Source organism: Calonectris borealis, chromosome 1 (genome assembly GCF_964195595.1).
Source record: "Calonectris borealis chromosome 1, bCalBor7.hap1.2, whole genome shotgun sequence".
Classification (NCBI taxonomy): Eukaryota; Metazoa; Chordata; class Aves; order Procellariiformes; family Procellariidae; genus Calonectris; species Calonectris borealis.
In genome coordinates, this window is record NC_134312.1 from 2,109,783 (window position 1) to 2,126,401 (window position 16,619).

Below are 16,619 nucleotides of genomic sequence, written 5' to 3' on the forward strand. Positions count from 1 at the left end.
GTTCCTTTAAGCTAGCAGAAAGCTTCTTTATATTCAGGTGGAGTCAAGCCTTCCTGGGCTATAAAGTTGCAGGGAGAGGCAGGGGCAGCAGCTGTTTTGCTTAGATCTTAGCAAGCTTCCAGTCTCACCATGGTAAGAGCATGCCTTGTATTTGTATTAGTCTAAACTTAAAATATAGATTGTATATTTTCCAAGTGTACTGAGCTAAACAGCTTACTTGCTCTTTTTCTTTCCTTTCTCCTGGGGATGTTAATTCCAAACAGATTTGTTTAATTACTTATTACCTTATGGTTTATTGATTCAATGTTTGCTCCTTATAAGGGAAAAGTGAGGGACTTGGTTGGAGAAGAGCTATTTAGGTGGCCTGTTGCTGCTTTTCACTCTGAGTTTGCAGCTCCTGAGGTGGGGTCTGTAGAGTTGCAAAGTTTCTGTCTCTTTAATGCAAGTTGGGTTTTACTTTTTTTGGGGAACCAGCATATCTTGATACACAACTATGTGATAGACTGAAGTCTAAATTTTGACGCTGCTGGCCCTTTTCCCAAAGTTTAACACTTCAACTCTTGCACTGCCACAGAGAACTAGTGCAACTTGCAGAGACCTTTAGGGTTTTTTCCTTAGGAGTGAGCTGCCATGTTGCCTTTGTCTGCTACAAACCCTTGGGATTAGATATTAAATGAATAAAGTCCCCCTTCCTTCTAGGTTTTTAATTAAATCTTTAATCTAAAGAGTTTGCAGCTGTGAAACTGAAGTGATTTGATCTGGTTACTAAAAAAACTGCAACCCTGAACAGTGCTGGCTGATCTAGCTGAAACTCTTAGTAAAGAATAACACAACTGTCACCTTATTGTGAATGCAAGAGAGTAACTTGTTGGAAAATCTGATGGTGTCCCTTTGCATGTTGCAAATGGAAGAAAACTTCAAAGTAACTCCTAGCGAGCCAGCTTTTGAACTTTTCCTTTTATGTGCTGACTTCTAGAGTCTGTCTTGGCTATAAAACAGTTAAACATTTACATGGTATGTCCAATGGGAAAATCAGCTGGACAACAATAGGCTGCCTATAGCCAGAGTCTGTAAAATGCAGTTCATCTTGATGCAAATGTTGGAGATCTGGGATCTCAAAAAACCTTCTGCATATCTGAGGGGGGGAAAAACCTGCAGAAGAAAGCTGCACTTTCTTCCTTCCAGCAGGCCCCTCTCTTTTTTTTCTTTTTTTTTTTCCTTTCTTTTCTTTTTTTCTTTTTTTTTTTTTTTTTTTTTTGTTCCCATTGCCTGTGCTCTGGGCTGAAAATACCAGTGCTCCTTTGAAGCAGGTGCTGGGAGTAGGGAGCTGGGAGAGGATAGTGAGCGGAGCAGCTGTCCCAGCTAGCGCTGGTGAAGCGGCTGTGGCGCTGACCCTTGCAAACTGTGGCGAGGAGCTATTGCAACCATCTTGCTGAGAGGGATGGGCAAATGGCAGTCAGCATTTCCCACATAGTGCAAATATCAACTCGGAGAGGGAGGACTTAAACACAGCCTCCACACCCAGCAGAAGTGGTGATCTCGGCCCAGACCGGGATTAAGCGGTGTTTAGCCAGCTGTGGGTAAAGGGGTTGGTGTCCCCCTGCGGTACCAGGAGCGTTCATCCAGTTGGTGTCTAGCTTTTTGGTGGATGACCTGGACATGCGGTGGCCATTGGAGTTGCTTGAGGACTAAGAAATGCCTTGGCACATCCATGCTTGGAGACTAAGAGGGGAGAAGTTGCATTGCGTCCTCTCCTGATGGCTACTGCCACAAGTGGTTGGTGCCCAGGACTGTCTAGCATTACTTAGGGGGTAGTGACTTTCAAGGGACAGAGTCCTTCTGGCAGGATAGTCATACCTAGGGGTGTGCACACACAAAGTGTCCTCTCAGCCCTGAGACAACTAGGCTGTCAGTGGCATTTGTCATGCTCTGCTCAAGGTGGGCTACTTGGAGCAGGGGAGCTGGGCTTATCTGTGGAGACCCCCAGCTCTGGGTAGGACTGGGTGGTGGTGTGAAATGAGGTGAGACCTGAACCAAGCTGCCCATCAATGCTACAGATAATGGGATCAGCTGCACTGCTTGCTATCCCCAGGTGGGATCACCAGCTCCCTTTCATGGTGATCCCTTGGGAAGTAGCACTGCCCCATGCCATGCATGGCAGTAATTGGGAGTCTCTGCCTGGGAGCTGGGACATGAACCTCTGTCATCACTGCGGCAGTGCTTTGATCTTGGGGTAGTGGAAACAGCAGAGATGCCAATTACCCAGGGAAGTGAGCAACCATCAAAACTCCCCAGAGAGTCTCCAGAAGATGCCAGTACCTCCAATGCTGCCCTGGAGGTAGTTAGAGGCTCCTGGAGGGTGACCTGGTTAAATCTGGACTCCGAGCCTCTCCCCAGGTGTCAGCCTGCCCTTGTTCTGGCCCCGGGTGACTGCTGGTTTCCTCCAGCCTTGTTTCCTGCTGCGACTCCCAGCTTGGCTGTGGGTTTCCCAAGCTTGGCTTCTCCCTACTTGGTGCAGAGGTTTTTTAGCTCAGGGAGCCTGGAGCTGCTGTCCCTGATGCCCCATTGCTCTGGGACAGGGGGCATTGACAGCTGCTCCACTCCATGGCAGGACCAGTTGAGCACTGATTGAGGAGCCAGCACTGCTCAGCTGCTTCCTGCCTCAGCATGAAGCCCATCACCTCCTTCCTTCCTCCTCCCCTGGGTTGGGAGAGCCCTTCCTAGGGATGCTACGTGTGCGGCTCGGCTGTGTCCAGCTGCCCTGCAGATCATGGTTTGATCCTCGCTCCAACTCCCGGCGGTGGGCGGAAGCCGCCTGTTTCCCTAATCATCCGCAGTAGCAAATGGCTCAAACGAGAACCGCGGGGGCTAGTGCTAAGTCACAGGATGTCTAAAAATCACCTTAACAAGCCATTTCCCCTTCCAGAGGGAATGCATTTCCATCCACATCGGGCAGGCTGGCGTGCAGATGGGCAATGCCTGCTGGGAGCTGTACTGCCTTGAGCACGGGATCCAGGCGGACGGGACCATTCCTGGCCCCAAGCAGGTGAAACCTGTGGAGCCGAAGTCCGAACAAGTGGATTCTTCTTTCGAGACTTTCTTCTGTGAGACAGCGTCTGGGAAGCACGTGCCCCGGGCGGTGTTCATAGACTTGGAGCCCACTGTCATCGGTAATAGTGGGGCAGTTGGGTGTTGTGGCATCTTTAACCGTGACTCCTGATCCTTCTTACTTGGGGTTTGTGTTGCTGCCCATATTGCCCAGCAGCTCCCACTCCTCTGCTCTGTCTCCAGCTGTCAGAAGGAGACAAAGTTTGCATTTCCAAATGGACCTGGAGTGACAAATGCATTACTCTTACTACACTGACTTGTCTTTAGTTGATCCCTCCTTTTAAGAGACCTGCTGTCTTAAGCAGGATCCTCAGCAGGTATAAAGTGGCATGGGTTTATTAATGTCAGAGGCTCGGAACTGAATTACACCATCCTATGACCTGATGTGGCACATCTGGTTTTAATGCTACCTGTGAAGCATCTTTGGGCAGATGGGTGCTACACATCTCATGTTTCCGTGGAAACTGGGTGTCTTGCTACTGCAAGCTTTCTACTTCCCCTTCCAGCCCCAGCTCCTTTAGTGATCTCTGGGTGTTTGACTCAATCGTGGTACTTTGATTTAGAGTACTTTCCTAGAAAACAAATTCTTTTTTTGCTCAAGGAACTGGTGGAAATTACTCCCACCCACCTGTATCCATCTACCTGCTTCTGCCTTCTAGGCTTCTCCTGGGTATTTGCTCCTATCTTACCATCTAGGATGTGTGACTCATTATTTCATCTAATGGAAGGAATGTAGACTTTTGTTTTGGTTTCACTTAATTTTTAGGCACCTTATCAAGGCACTAAATTAGGAACCTAGTGAGTGAGCCAGTAGAACATGAAATGTATCCAATATTGAGACTGAGTGGGTTTAAATACCCTCTGGAGGTGTCTCCAACCTCATTGACTGCATGGAGCCTAGAGAAATTGCTCCTAATGCCTGTTTTCATAAGGCGCCTGAAGCTGGGTCGGATACATCTAGCAGAAACATCAACACTGGAGGCACTCTGTCTCCTCTTCAGTGTGCTGTAGAGCAGAGGATGGAGGTAGGGCTTCCAGCCACCTAAAGATGCTTTGCAAGAAGCAGAAACACAAACTGCATATGGTAACTATAATCCTACAATAATATTGGAAACATAGGCAGTGTCCTAACTCTTTAAGCCAAATTACATTAGGTGGCTGCTGGGCAAAGATGAAGGAGGTATAGTAGGACCTTGACAAATTAGTCTGGACAGGGTTATTCCTACCAAGGGGTAGGAATTCCCAGTCTGAACTGGGAATAATTTGCTGACCCTTGCAAGTTGTGGCGAGTTTGCAGCCATGCCATGGCTGCCATCTCACATGGGCTCCTGGTAGATTTGCTATGTGTTTTACTCTGTCACACTAATGTCCAGAACTTGTAACTGCGTGCTGCTTTCCATGATTGCTTCTCCTTGTGTAGATGAGATCAGGACTGGGACCTACCATGCGCTCTTCCACCCAGAGCAGCTCATCAGTGGCAAGGAAGATGCTGCCAACAACTATGCTCGTGGCCACTATACCATTGGAAAGGAGATTATAGACACTGTCCTCAGCAGAATTCGTAAAATGGTAAGAGAAAAGACGGTCTTTCCCCTAACACACCATGGACAATACAATTAAACTTTGGGTTTGGGGTAAAAGTCTTAGAAGAAAAACCCCTTTATGTGAGCTCAAGGGCTGCTGCTGCTGTGATTAGGTTTGGGGCTCAGTAAAGCAAGGGGCCATCTGAACCTGTATATCTGCCCTAAAAGCAACTGTCATTGCATATCATACATGTACGAAGTGACACAACACTAGACCTAAGACGCAGAAGAGAAGGCCTTTTGACCACAGGGAAGCCACATCCTGGTTGTGCAATTGCAGATATTAATTCGAAATGGACAATTGGTAGCCGGGCTGGGAAGACCAAACTCCACATTTGATAGGAGTGAGGCAGGATTGTAACAATGTCCTTGGATGCCTGTCAGTGAAATGTTTCTGAGATGGCTCCTAAGGGGTCTAGGACCCACATGCTACCTCCCATCCCCTCTCAGGAGCTGAGGTATGCATTGAGCTGATAATGGAGCAATTTGCCAAGAGTTTCCATCTGACCGTGCAGAGCTACCTGTGGTATCTCCATGGAAATGCTGCAAACGATTAAGACGTATACTTAAGATGCTCAGTAGGGTGATATACTGAGTGAATCCACTCTAGGGATTGGGTGCACTCTGGCCAGTAAGTGCTCTAAGCAGAATTTATTGCTGTATTATTTGGGATAGTTATTCCAGTCCTTAACAGAGAGAGGTAAATATACATTATTCTGCTGCAGGCTGACCAGTGCAGTGGCCTCCAAGGGTTCCTGGTCTTCCACAGCTTTGGGGGAGGCACAGGCTCTGGGTTCACCTCTCTCCTCATGGAGCGGCTCTCTGTGGAGTACAGCAAGAAGTCCAAGCTGGAGTTCTCTGTGTACCCGGCCCCGCAGGTCTCCACAGCAGTGGTGGAGCCCTACAACTCCATCCTCACCACCCATACCACCCTGGAGCACTCAGACTGCTCCTTCATGGTGGACAACGAAGCCATCTACGACATCTGCAACCGCAACCTGGACATCGAGCGTCCCACCTACACCAACCTCAACAGGCTGATTGGGCAGATTGTCTCATCTGTCACTGCCTCCTTGAGATTTAACGGTGCTTTGAATGTTGACCTGATTGAATTCCAGACTAACTTGGTGCCCTACCCACGGATACACTTCCCACTCACCACCTATGCGCCCATCATCTCGGCAGAGAAAGCCTACCACGAGCAGCTGTCGGTGCCAGAGATCACCAACGCTTGCTTTGAGTTCTCCAACCAGATGGTGAAATGTGACCCGCGCCGTGGCAAGTACATGGCATGCTGCCTGCTGTACCGGGGCGATGTGGTGCCCAAGGATGTGAACGCGGCCATTGCAGCCATTAAAACGCGCCGGTCGATCCAGTTTGTGGACTGGTGCCCCACGGGCTTCAAGGTGGGTATCAACTACCAGCCTCCCACGGTGGTGCCTGGGGGAGACCTGGCCAAGGTGCAGCGGGCTGTCTGCATGCTGAGCAACACCACGGCCATCGCGGAGGCGTGGGCCCGCCTGGACCACAAGTTTGACCTGATGTACGCCAAGCGAGCCTTTGTGCACTGGTACGTGGGGGAGGGCATGGAGGAGGGGGAGTTCTCGGAGGCCAGGGAGGACCTGGCTGCCCTGGAGAAGGATTATGAGGAGGTTGGAAGGGACTCGGCAGATGGAGAAGAAGATGAGGCTGACGAGGATGAGTATTAACAAACTGCAGTCTGTTCTTAATGAAGTCAAACCTCAGATGAAATACAAACCCTCTGTCATCAGGATAAACTGGTCCTGAGTGCCTGGAGGTGCCAAAGGATTGTCCTGAACCTCAATGCTACTGTTTGACGTATTATACCTTTTCTGCTTGCATAGTCTACGTGCTCATAGTGCACTTCTGTAGCATGGGTGTCTCGAGCTTTATCACACTGCTGTTTATCAATGAGTGAAGCTGAATAGGTGCCTGGCTTAGTGTTGGGGACACATCCTGCCTGGGCAGAGGATCCTGGTTCCTAGTCCAGGGTCAATGTTGCAAGCTGCCTGCTTTGGCTGAAATGGCAAATTCTTGCTCTGGCTTTTACTGTAAAAGCACCTTTTAATTAGAAATGTACCTGTACACTTCTATGCAGCTGTCTTTTTGTATTTGAATAAAGACACTTTTTTTTGCTCTGAGTTCTTTATATTTAATCAGGGTGTTTGTGTGGATGTTGTCGTGGGGAAAATAGCAAATGCTGATATGGGTGTGCTCTGGGTAGGCTGTCTGTGAGGATCATCAACCATAATTATTGCTGTGAGGAAAATGACCTATATCCTCCAGGGACTTGTCTGCCTGGAGCTGGATGCTGCTCTTATCACCTCCAAGAGCAGCCCAGAGGAAGCGTGTCTGGGAGCAGGCTGGGAATCCCCAGTTGGACCAGTGCCGTAAGGGGGAGTGGTGCCTGGGTAAAAGCACCTTTCTGGTGGGGTTTCGCCTCCTCACTATCTCTGGTGAAGCTTGTTTGTTGCCTGAGCAAGCCATGGGTGTTGGGGCAGTGCTGTAGCTCTGAGGTGGGGTCTTGCTCAGGAGTTGCTGTGAATGTGAAACCAGCCCCAAGTGCCGGGGGGGTTGGAGTTTGCCCTGAGGAGGTGAGCCAGGCCCATGTGATGGGGTGACTCAGGAGGAAAAGCAAAGATATGCCCCTGATATGGGAGATAAGATATGGGGAGGGAGTGTTCCTAAGCCTGTGGGATAGGAGGATGGCTGGCTCCATGCTGCCTTGAGTCTGTAGGTGCCCTGCTCATGGCTGTTGCATTGCACTTTGTTGTATGCCATAGCCCCCCATCCACCCTTTTTAAGACTTTCTTTGTAAGCTTCAGGGCTGGAAATGTGCTTTCTACTTTCCGTCCCCCTTTTCCAAGTGCAAACAGCGCGTCTGTTGAATCTCCTGGGGATGGACAGGAGTTGCAGGATGGGGCTTCTGCCTTGGGGTAATGTCATGGGGCTGGCATGGCTAATACAGGATCTGTGTTTCCACCACGTTGCTCCAGCCCGTTCACCACCATTCATTCACTACTTCATTACTGCAATAAGGGTAGATCACAATGGTCAGAGCAGATTTATTCATTATTGTCCTGCAGGGAGGAGGCTCAAGGTGCCTGTAGACCTCTGCCACTGACTTCTCACAAGGTTTTGGGCAAGTTCCCTCTTCCTTGGTGCTATCCAGCCCTGATCCAGCAGCACCTGCTCCTTCTTGCTTCCATCCCATGGCCTGATGCAAGCCAAGAGCTGTGTCTGGAGCAGCTAGGGAGCTGTGCATGGTCCTCCTGGGGCCAGTGGTGATGAGGCTGCTTAGGGGGGATTGGTCTTCAGCACAGGAGGACATGGTCTTCATCTGGCTGGGGGACAAACTGTCTTACTCCATCATCCCTTCTGGGCCCAGCTTAGGGCCATTGCACACAGGTGTGATAGAAAGGATCCTGCTGCCATTGCAAGCAGATGAATCTGAAGCTCCTGAGCATTCACAAAAATGCCCTGATGGAGCTGCAAGGTTGTCAGGGCAGTGAGCAGGACCGTGCTGCAGAGATATGCATGTCCCCAATCCTACCAACAGCTGGACCTTTCCTCCACTCCCAGCATGACTAAGAGCCGTGCACCAGCTCACACCATTCAGCTCTGCCTTCAAGAGCTATCGGGCACACCAGAAGATTTAAAACCAGAAGGGGAAAAAAAAAAAAAAAGTACGTTTTCCAAGCAGGAGATTGACCTTCCAAGAATGCAGAGTGTTCAACAGATCCATGGAGATGAAGCCTTTCCAGTGTCATAAAAACAGATGGTCTAGGTGCGACCTCAGGCCACCAGACTTGGTACAGCCACTCTGGCTGCTGTGCCTCCCTCCTGCAGCCCTGCACTGTGAGCACTGAGATGATCTGTCTTGACAGCGGGCCCCACGGAGGGCAGACCATGAACCCCTATCCCAGGACATCTGTGTGGAGCAGAAGAAATCTCCCCCTCCAAAAAAAAACAAAGCAAGCACCCCTCACCCAGCTCCTGGCCGAGTACCCAGGAGGGGAGGGCAGAGCTGGCGCTGCACCTGCCTAAGCTACTTTCTTTCTGCTTTCTCCCCCTCCTCCTTTGCTGGAGGGAGGTTTGGGCATCACTTTGGGGTCTGCGTCAGCCCTCTGCAGAGAGGCATTTCCCAGCACATAAATCTGCATCTGGAGGTCCTGGGAGGTTCAAAGGAGGCGCGGGATTGCTCATTCCCTCTTCTGCAGTCATCACATTGGCAGCCCCACTGGTCCAAGCAGCCTTGCTCCCCCAGGCAGAGGGCAGCTGGAGGTGAGACAGCCCCCAGGAGCTCCCACCTTGTTGACCTTGGGAGATTGCCACCCCCAGGAGCCCAGCTGAGTAATGGCAAGTGGAGACAGGCTTTCATAATAACCACCCCCCTCCACCCTTGCCTCGGGTTGTTTAAACTTTCCTCCAGTGCAACCCAGAGCCAACACTGTCAGACCTTCAATTACGGCCTGACTGCAGATCCAGCTTCCCCAGCATATCCCAGCCAGCTCCTTTTCTTGGATCACTTACTGGGAGGAGAGTCCCCAGTGGAGAAATAACCTGCTGCAGTCCAGGGGATCTGCAGAGATGAAGTTAAATTCCCTTTTTCAGCTCATTAGCTTTTTGCAGGGATTTTTGCATCATGTCTGGATGTATTGGGTTTGCGTGGCAAGGTTTTGGTAGCAGGGGGGGCTGCAGGGGGGGCTACAGGGGTGGCTTCTGTGAGAAGCTGCTGGAAGCTTCCCCCATGTCCGATAGAGCCAATGCCAGCCAGCTCCGAGATGGACCCACTGCTGGCCAAGGCCAAGCCCATCAGTGACAGTGGTAGCGCCTCTGGGATAACGTATTTAAGAAGGGGAAAAAGTTGCTGTGAAACACCAGGAACTGCAGCCGGAGAGAGGAATGAGAATGTGTGAGAGAAACGGCCCTGCAGACCCCAAGGTCAGTGAAGAAGGAGGGGCAGGAGGTGCTCCAGGAGCTGGAGCAGAGATTCCCCTGCAGCCCGTGGTGAAGACCATGGTGAGGCAGGCTGTCCCCCTGCAGCCCGTGGAGATCCACAGTGGAGCAGATATCCACCTGCAGCCCATGGAGGTCCACAGTGGAGCAGATATCCCCCTGCAGCCCATGGAGGTTCACAGTGGAGCAGATATCCACCTGCAGCCCATGGAGGTCCACAGTGGAGCAGATATCCACCTGCAGCCCGTGGAGGACCCCACGCCAGAGCAGGAGGGTGCCCAACAGAGGCTGTGATCCCATGGGAAGCCCGTGCTGGAGCAGGCTCCTGGCAGGAGCTGTGGAGAGAGGAGCTCACGCTGGAGCAGGTTTGCTGGCAGCACTTGTGACCCCGTGGGACCCACGCTGGAGCAGTCTGTTCCTGAAGGACTGCACCCCATCGAAGGGACCCACGCTGGAGCAGTTCATGAAGAACTGGAGACCATAGGAAGGAGTCACGTTGGAGAAGTTCATGGAGGACTGGCTCCTGTGGGAGGGACCCCACACTGGAACAGGGGAAGAGGGTGAGGAGGAAGGAGCAGCAGAGACATGTGATGAACTGATCAGAACCCCCATTCCCCATCCCCCTGTGTCACTCAGGGCAAGGAGGTAGAGAAAATCAGGAGTGAAGTTGAGCAGGAAGAAGGGAGGGATGGGGGGAAGGTGTTTTTAGATTTGGTTTTGTTTCTCATTATCCTACTCTGATTTGACTGGTAATAAATTAAAGTAATTTTTCCAATTGAGTCTGTTTTGCCCATGACGGTAATTGGCGAGTGATCACCCTGTCCTTATCTCAACCCATGAGCCTTTATTATATTTTCTCTCCCCTGGTCAGCTGAGGAGCAGGAGGGATAGAGCAGCTTTGGTGGGCATCCAGCATCCAACCAGGGCCAACCCACCACACCGGGGAACAGCCATCACCCAGCACAAGAGGAAAGAAATCTAACTGGGGAGACAGCTCCTTGCTTTAGAACTTAGAGCTAGGACATGATTTAGACACTTTTGCAGTGGTCTGACAGGCTGCAGAGTTGAATTCTCATCTCAGCTCCAGTTGGACTTCCAGGCAGGCCCAGCCCTGGCAGCTGGACATGGATTGTTTAGCAGGGCTCTGCAGAGCAGCAGGGGACCAGAGAAACCTGATCCTGCTCCCTGCTATGCCTTGGAGCGGAGAGCAGCACAGAAAACCCAGAGCCAGCTGTGTTTGAGCACACAGAGAGGCCACGGGCAGCCGGTGCCCGAGGGGAAGCATCACCCCAATGTTCATTTTAAGACAGCAGTTCGACCCCAGGGCAGATGCCTCGCATCACGCTGTCAGCCACCCCAGTTCACAGGGCTCACCCCAACATCTACAAGCAGGAAAGCCCTACGGGTAAGACTGCAGTGACCAATGCAACATGGGAACCACCCTGCAGCCACCACCCCTACCCCGACATGAGCCTGTCTGGTGGCACATCAAGACAGAAGATGTTTTGCTAGTCACCATTTATTCAACTAATTTTGTGCATACACAAGTCTTGACCAAAGAGTTGCGTTTGTTCAAGCTGCAGAGTTTCCAAGTCACATTTCTTCAGACCCAGCCCACAACTCCCTTCTCTGGAAGGAATTGCAAGACTAGGATGCAAAAAGCTTCATCCAAGCTGCCTTCCCACAGGTAAAAAATATTATTCCTCATCATACTCCTCTCCATCTGCCGAGTCCCTTCCAACCTCCTCATAATCCTTCTCCAGGGCAGCCAGGTCCTCCCTGGCCTCCGAGAACTCCCCCTCCTCCATGCCCTCCCCCACGTACCAGTGCACAAAGGCTCGCTTGGCGTACATCAGGTCAAACTTGTGGTCCAGGCGGGCCCACGCCTCTGCAATGGCCGTGGTGTTGCTCAGCATGCAGACAGCCCGCTGCACCTTGGCCAGGTCTCCCCCAGGCACCACCGTGGGAGGCTGGTAGTTGATACCCACCTTGAAGCCTGTGGGGCACCAGTCCACAAACTGGATCGACCGGCGCGTTTTAATGGCTGCAATGGCCGCGTTCACATCCTTGGGCACCACATCGCCCCGGTACAGCAGGCAGCATGCCATGTACTTGCCACGGCGCGGGTCACATTTCACCATCTGGTTGGAGAACTCAAAGCAAGCGTTGGTGATCTCTGGCACCGACAGCTGCTCGTGGTAGGCTTTCTCTGCCGAGATGATGGGCGCATAGGTGGTGAGCGGGAAGTGTATCCGTGGGTAGGGCACCAGGTTGGTCTGAAACTCAGTCAGGTCAACATTCAAAGCACCATCAAATCTCAAGGAGGCAGTGATGGAAGAGACGATCTGCCCAATCAGCCTGTTGAGGTTGGTGTAGGTGGGACGCTCGATGTCTAGGTTGCGGTTGCAGATGTCATAGATGGCTTCGTTGTCCACCATGAAGGAGCAGTCCGAGTGCTCCAGAGTGGTGTGGGTGGTGAGGATGGAGTTGTAGGGCTCCACCACTGCTGTGGAGACCCGTGGGGCCGGGTACACAGAGAACTCCAGCTTGGACTTCTTGCTGTACTCCACAGAGAGCCGCTCCATGAGGAGGGAGGTGAACCCAGAGCCTGTGCCTCCCCCAAAGCTGTGGAAGACCAGGAACCCTTGGAGGCCACTGCACTGCTCAGTCTGCAGCACCAGGGAAAGAACCAGAAGGATGATGTTACTGGAGTTATTCTGGTCTCCTTGGACTTAAATTAAGCTAAAGTACTGTGTTCAACCATCAAGTTTAAGACCTTTTTCTTACTACTGCTTCCACACACCTTCCACTTCTAACAGGTGAAATCTGTTAGACACAGCAAATGCAGCTGCTTGTAAATTATCTCCTATTCTATCAGGAAGAAAGGCCTGGCCTGAGTGAGTGACATATTGGGTCAGCTAGAGACTCATGATACTAGCAGTCAAGAAGATGAGGAAAAGTCTGAAGGCCACTAAGAGGTTCCACCTAAATCAAGAATATCTTAGTGTTATCACAGCAGTTCTGAGCATCTACATGGGTGAAACCTTATACTCCAGAATCGACTGCACAAGGGAGGAGGGGCCTAAGAGGAGACACTAGCCAGAAGCTGAGCTGTGACATTGCCCCCTTGCCTGGACAGTTAAATCACAGCTGCTTGTTTTCCTGCTTAAACTGGGGGCATCTTTAGACCCTTGTTTTCCCCTCAAGTCCCAACCAGCAAGGCAGACACCCACATGCATCCCATGTGGTCACAGTGGCATGGTCAAGCTGACCAAGATCTGCTTGCCCTTGCCCCCATTGCATCTCTTGAAGGCCAGGGCAACACCAGAGTGGCTAATGCAGAAGACCTCCACAGGGTTGTTACCATTTTCCGAGTTCTGTCAACAACAGAGTCAATGATCTCCTTCCCAATGGTGTAGTGGCCCCGAGCATAGTTGTTGGCAGCATCTTCTTTGCCACTGATGAGCTGCTCCGGGTGGAAGAGCGTGCGGTAGGTCCCGGTCCTGATCTCATCTGGAGGAAGTTGAGATCTCACGAGTGTCACTGGCACAAGATCCACTGCCTACCAGGTTACTTGCACTAATTTAGATGAATTTTCACATGGCAGCTGGCAGCCTCACCAGCAGTTTAGGTGGCCAACGCTACACTTCAGGGCAGAGAAGGTACTCCCCCACTGCCCCCACCCTCCCCAAAGAGGTTTGGAGACCTTCCATGACTTACCAATGACAGTGGGCTCCAGGTCAACAAATATTGCTCTGGGCACATACTTCCCTGATCCGGTCTCACTGAAAAAGGTCCCAAAGGAAGAGTCTGCTCGCCCTGAGGATGCATTGGAGGAGATGATGCCATCTGGCTCAATCCCATGCTCCAGGCAATACAGTTCCCAACAGGAGTTGCCCATCTGGACACCAGCCTGGCCAATGTGGACAGAAATACACTCCCTCTGCAAGGCGACGGGAGAGAAGAGGAGGTTAGGAACGTGCACTGAGGGATTAGACTAAAGCTGGCACTTCTGGTGCCTTTATAGAGCACATGGCCAACAGCCTAGAGACAAGAGGAGCATTAGCCCAGCTTGGTGGCAGCCAGGGTTTTTTCTCCCTAGCAGGCCCCCACAAGCTGCTGAACAAGCAAAACTAAGCATTAGGCCTTCAGAAAGAGGTCGCAATCTCCCACCAAGAGATTAGGGCATTGCAGTAGGTCCCTCTGCATCCCAGCACTCATTACATTGCTCAACAACCCTGTTCCCAGGAGCAGGCCACCAAGCCCAGCTGCTGAACCTACAGCCCATGATGGCTGACAAGACAACTACTCATGGTTTCTTCTCTTTGCTCTGCTGATCCTGTCTTGGAGCAGAAGACAGGGCACAGACAGCCTTGCCAGGTACTTCACCTGATGCTCTCAGCTGGGCAGGAGGGAATGATTCAGCCCAGCCAGCCTTAGGCAGCAGTCTCCCTCCCCATGCCCTTCCCAGGGAGGTAGAGGCAGACCACTCCCCACTCAGATGGGCAGCAGCAGACGACCTCTGCCTCTGATGGCAGAAGCCTGTGCTGTTGGGCTTCAAGAATTGACTGTCAGAGCAGTTTCTCATCTCCATTTAGACTAGATCCAGCCATTCAGGATCAGCTGGATGGAGACAGCTAGAGAGGATCCAAGCAAGGAGGGGAGGGTAGGGACCAATTATTCATCTTCTCCATACAAGACTAGCAGTTGCTCCATGAAGCAACTGCTCTTGGCTTGAACCAAAGGGGAGTCCCTGTGCAGAAAGTGTGGTTGAGCTGTTGAACTCCTTGACACAGGAGGCTGTGAAAACCAGGCTTTTGGGTTCAGGGAGACTGGACTAGAGGCTTCCCTGAGGCTTACTAGGGAAAAAACCACACATCCGTTTCAGGAAGTCCTGAGCTACAAGATAAGAAAGTCTCAGATGGGCTTACCCAAGGCTTAGCCTGCCCTCACCACCTGCTTTTAGCTGTGGCCTGGGCAGGACACTGGGCTGGAGACCCAGCAGAGCAACTCTCAGATTCTCTTTGCGCAAGAAGCCTGGCACAGCACATCCTACATTGGAGCAGAGGGTCCTGCCCTGAGGGTTGATGTCTAATGTATCAGCCCTCAGCCACCACTGCATGTCTCTTCCAACTCAAACAGTCCCAGGACAGCCTTAACCACCACCCACACCAGGGCCAGAACACAGAGATGTTGAGCCAGTCTTCACAAAGAGAGACCTTCATCCCCTGCTCCGGTCTGCCTCAGCCCCACAGCAACACCGGATGGGCACCTGGCCGAGTCTTGTATCAGATGCTACCAGCAAGACCTTCAAAGTATCTTCACACAAGGGCACAGGCAGGTCTGAAGGCATTTCAGCAGGGTAGTCCTCCCTAGGCCAGGAAGAGGTGGACACCAGCCTTACAAGGCCAAGCCAGCTCTGGAGCTTGAGCTCTGCACCCCCAGTAGCCCCTTCTCCAGGGCTCCCATGCTCCTCCATAGCCCACAACCACTTTCACCCCCAGGGAAGACCACGAGTAAGGGCAAGACACCTTCCCCCAGCTGGAAAGAAAAGCTACCTCCAGCTTCATCCTCCTACAAAGCTGGGAAGGACCAGCCACAGCAGTCAGAGAGCAAAACCAAGCCCCACAGCTACTCACCATGGCTCTGAACCACCTGGCCTCCACAATCACAACCACCTCACCCAGAGCACACCCTGCCTACCTCCTTCTTGGGCCTTTTATAGCAGGTAGAGCTGGGCTCTCTGCTAAAGGGCTCCCTCCTCCTGCCCCCTCCTCGTGCAGGCACCTGCTGGCAAAGGGTCCAGGTGTTTCTGCCCTGGGAGGGATAATTGTGGGGTAATCAAGGTGCCTGGAAGGACTTGCACCTGCAGACCCATGGAGTTTGGAGTTTCTTTGGCTTTTGAGTACTCATTCAGCGTTGCTTTCCTCATGGTGTCTAAGAGCATTTTCTGTGAAATCAGGAAAAGAGCTTTGAATGGTTTTTTTTTTGAGAAGTATCTGGTTTTATTTATTTATTTATTTATTTATTTAAAGAATGAGCCTCATTTTTAAGACTTTCTTTGCTATCTTTAGGGCTGGAAATGTGCTTTCTACTGGCCATCCCCCTTTTCCAAGTGTAAACAGCACATCTGTTGATTCTCCTGGGGATGGACAGGAGTTGCAGGATGGAGCTCCTGCCTTGGGGGTAACATCACTGGGGTGGGATGGCTGCTCCAACACTGGTGTCACAAGCAAACTGGGCTCTCCCAGCTCCAGGGCAGCACTGGCTCCTCTTCAACGAGAGCCACAAAACCTGGATGCCCTGGACAAGTTGGGGCAGCTGTAGAGAAAAGTGAGAGGATATGGCATAAGGCAAGAACTGAGAGGCACCAATGAGACCATCCCATTGCAAATGGACAAAGCTTTTATTTCCAGAGGCCAGAAATACAAGATTTTAAAATCTGATCTAGACTTAAGACATGGGGACTGGCTCTACAGGTGGTACTAAACCTCATGATCTAGTGCCCTGGACATGGGTGGGGTACCCTCTGTCCCACCACCCTTCTTGAGTTCGGTGGGAGGGTTGGGGCCTGCCAAGAGGGAGAACAGAAAATGGGACTCCCCCAGGGGTACAACCTGCAGAAAATGGCCAGGAAGACAAAGGTCCATGAGTCAAAGCACAAGCACATGAGAGGGACACAGAGCAGAGCAAATCCCCCATCCAGCAGCCAACAGAGTTGGGGCTGAGAGTGGGGGCAGTTTCTCACCCTCCTCTGAAAAACGGGGTTGGCGTTTGCATCTTAATGTGCTCCTGTCCATGTCATGAGTTGTGTTGAGGGGGATCCATGCAGAGCTCCTGGGTGGCTGGGGCTGTTCCTGGGAGAGCTGGTCATAGCCCTGCCTGGCCCAGCTCAGAGCAAGACATCCCAGGAACAGGGCAGGACATCCCAGGAGCAGGGGTGGACAT

The 16,619-nt window shown here is 51.7% G+C and overlaps 2 protein-coding genes across 2 annotated transcripts; one reads left to right on the forward strand and one right to left on the reverse strand.

Moving 5' to 3' along the window:
• The first annotated feature begins 2,929 nt into the window (after nt 1-2,929).
• Nucleotides 2,930-6,852, forward strand: LOC142081171 (tubulin alpha-1D chain-like). Its single transcript, XM_075147849.1, has 3 exons — nt 2,930-3,170; nt 4,529-4,677; nt 5,417-6,852. The coding sequence occupies exons 1-3, from the start codon at nt 2,969-2,971 to the stop codon at nt 6,398-6,400; spliced, it is 1,335 nt and encodes a 444-aa protein (XP_075003950.1). The 5' UTR covers nt 2,930-2,968; the 3' UTR covers nt 6,401-6,852.
• Nucleotides 6,853-11,368: 4,516 nt separating this feature from the next.
• Nucleotides 11,369-13,572, reverse strand: LOC142081232 (tubulin alpha-1C chain-like). The gene is made up of 3 exons (XM_075147957.1): nt 13,392-13,572; nt 13,036-13,184; nt 11,369-12,340 (listed from the first exon to the last, which is right to left on the reverse strand). The coding sequence occupies exons 1-3, from the start codon at nt 13,570-13,572 to the stop codon at nt 11,369-11,371; spliced, it is 1,302 nt and encodes a 433-aa protein (XP_075004058.1).
• Between the last annotated feature and the right edge of the window lie 3,047 nt (nt 13,573-16,619).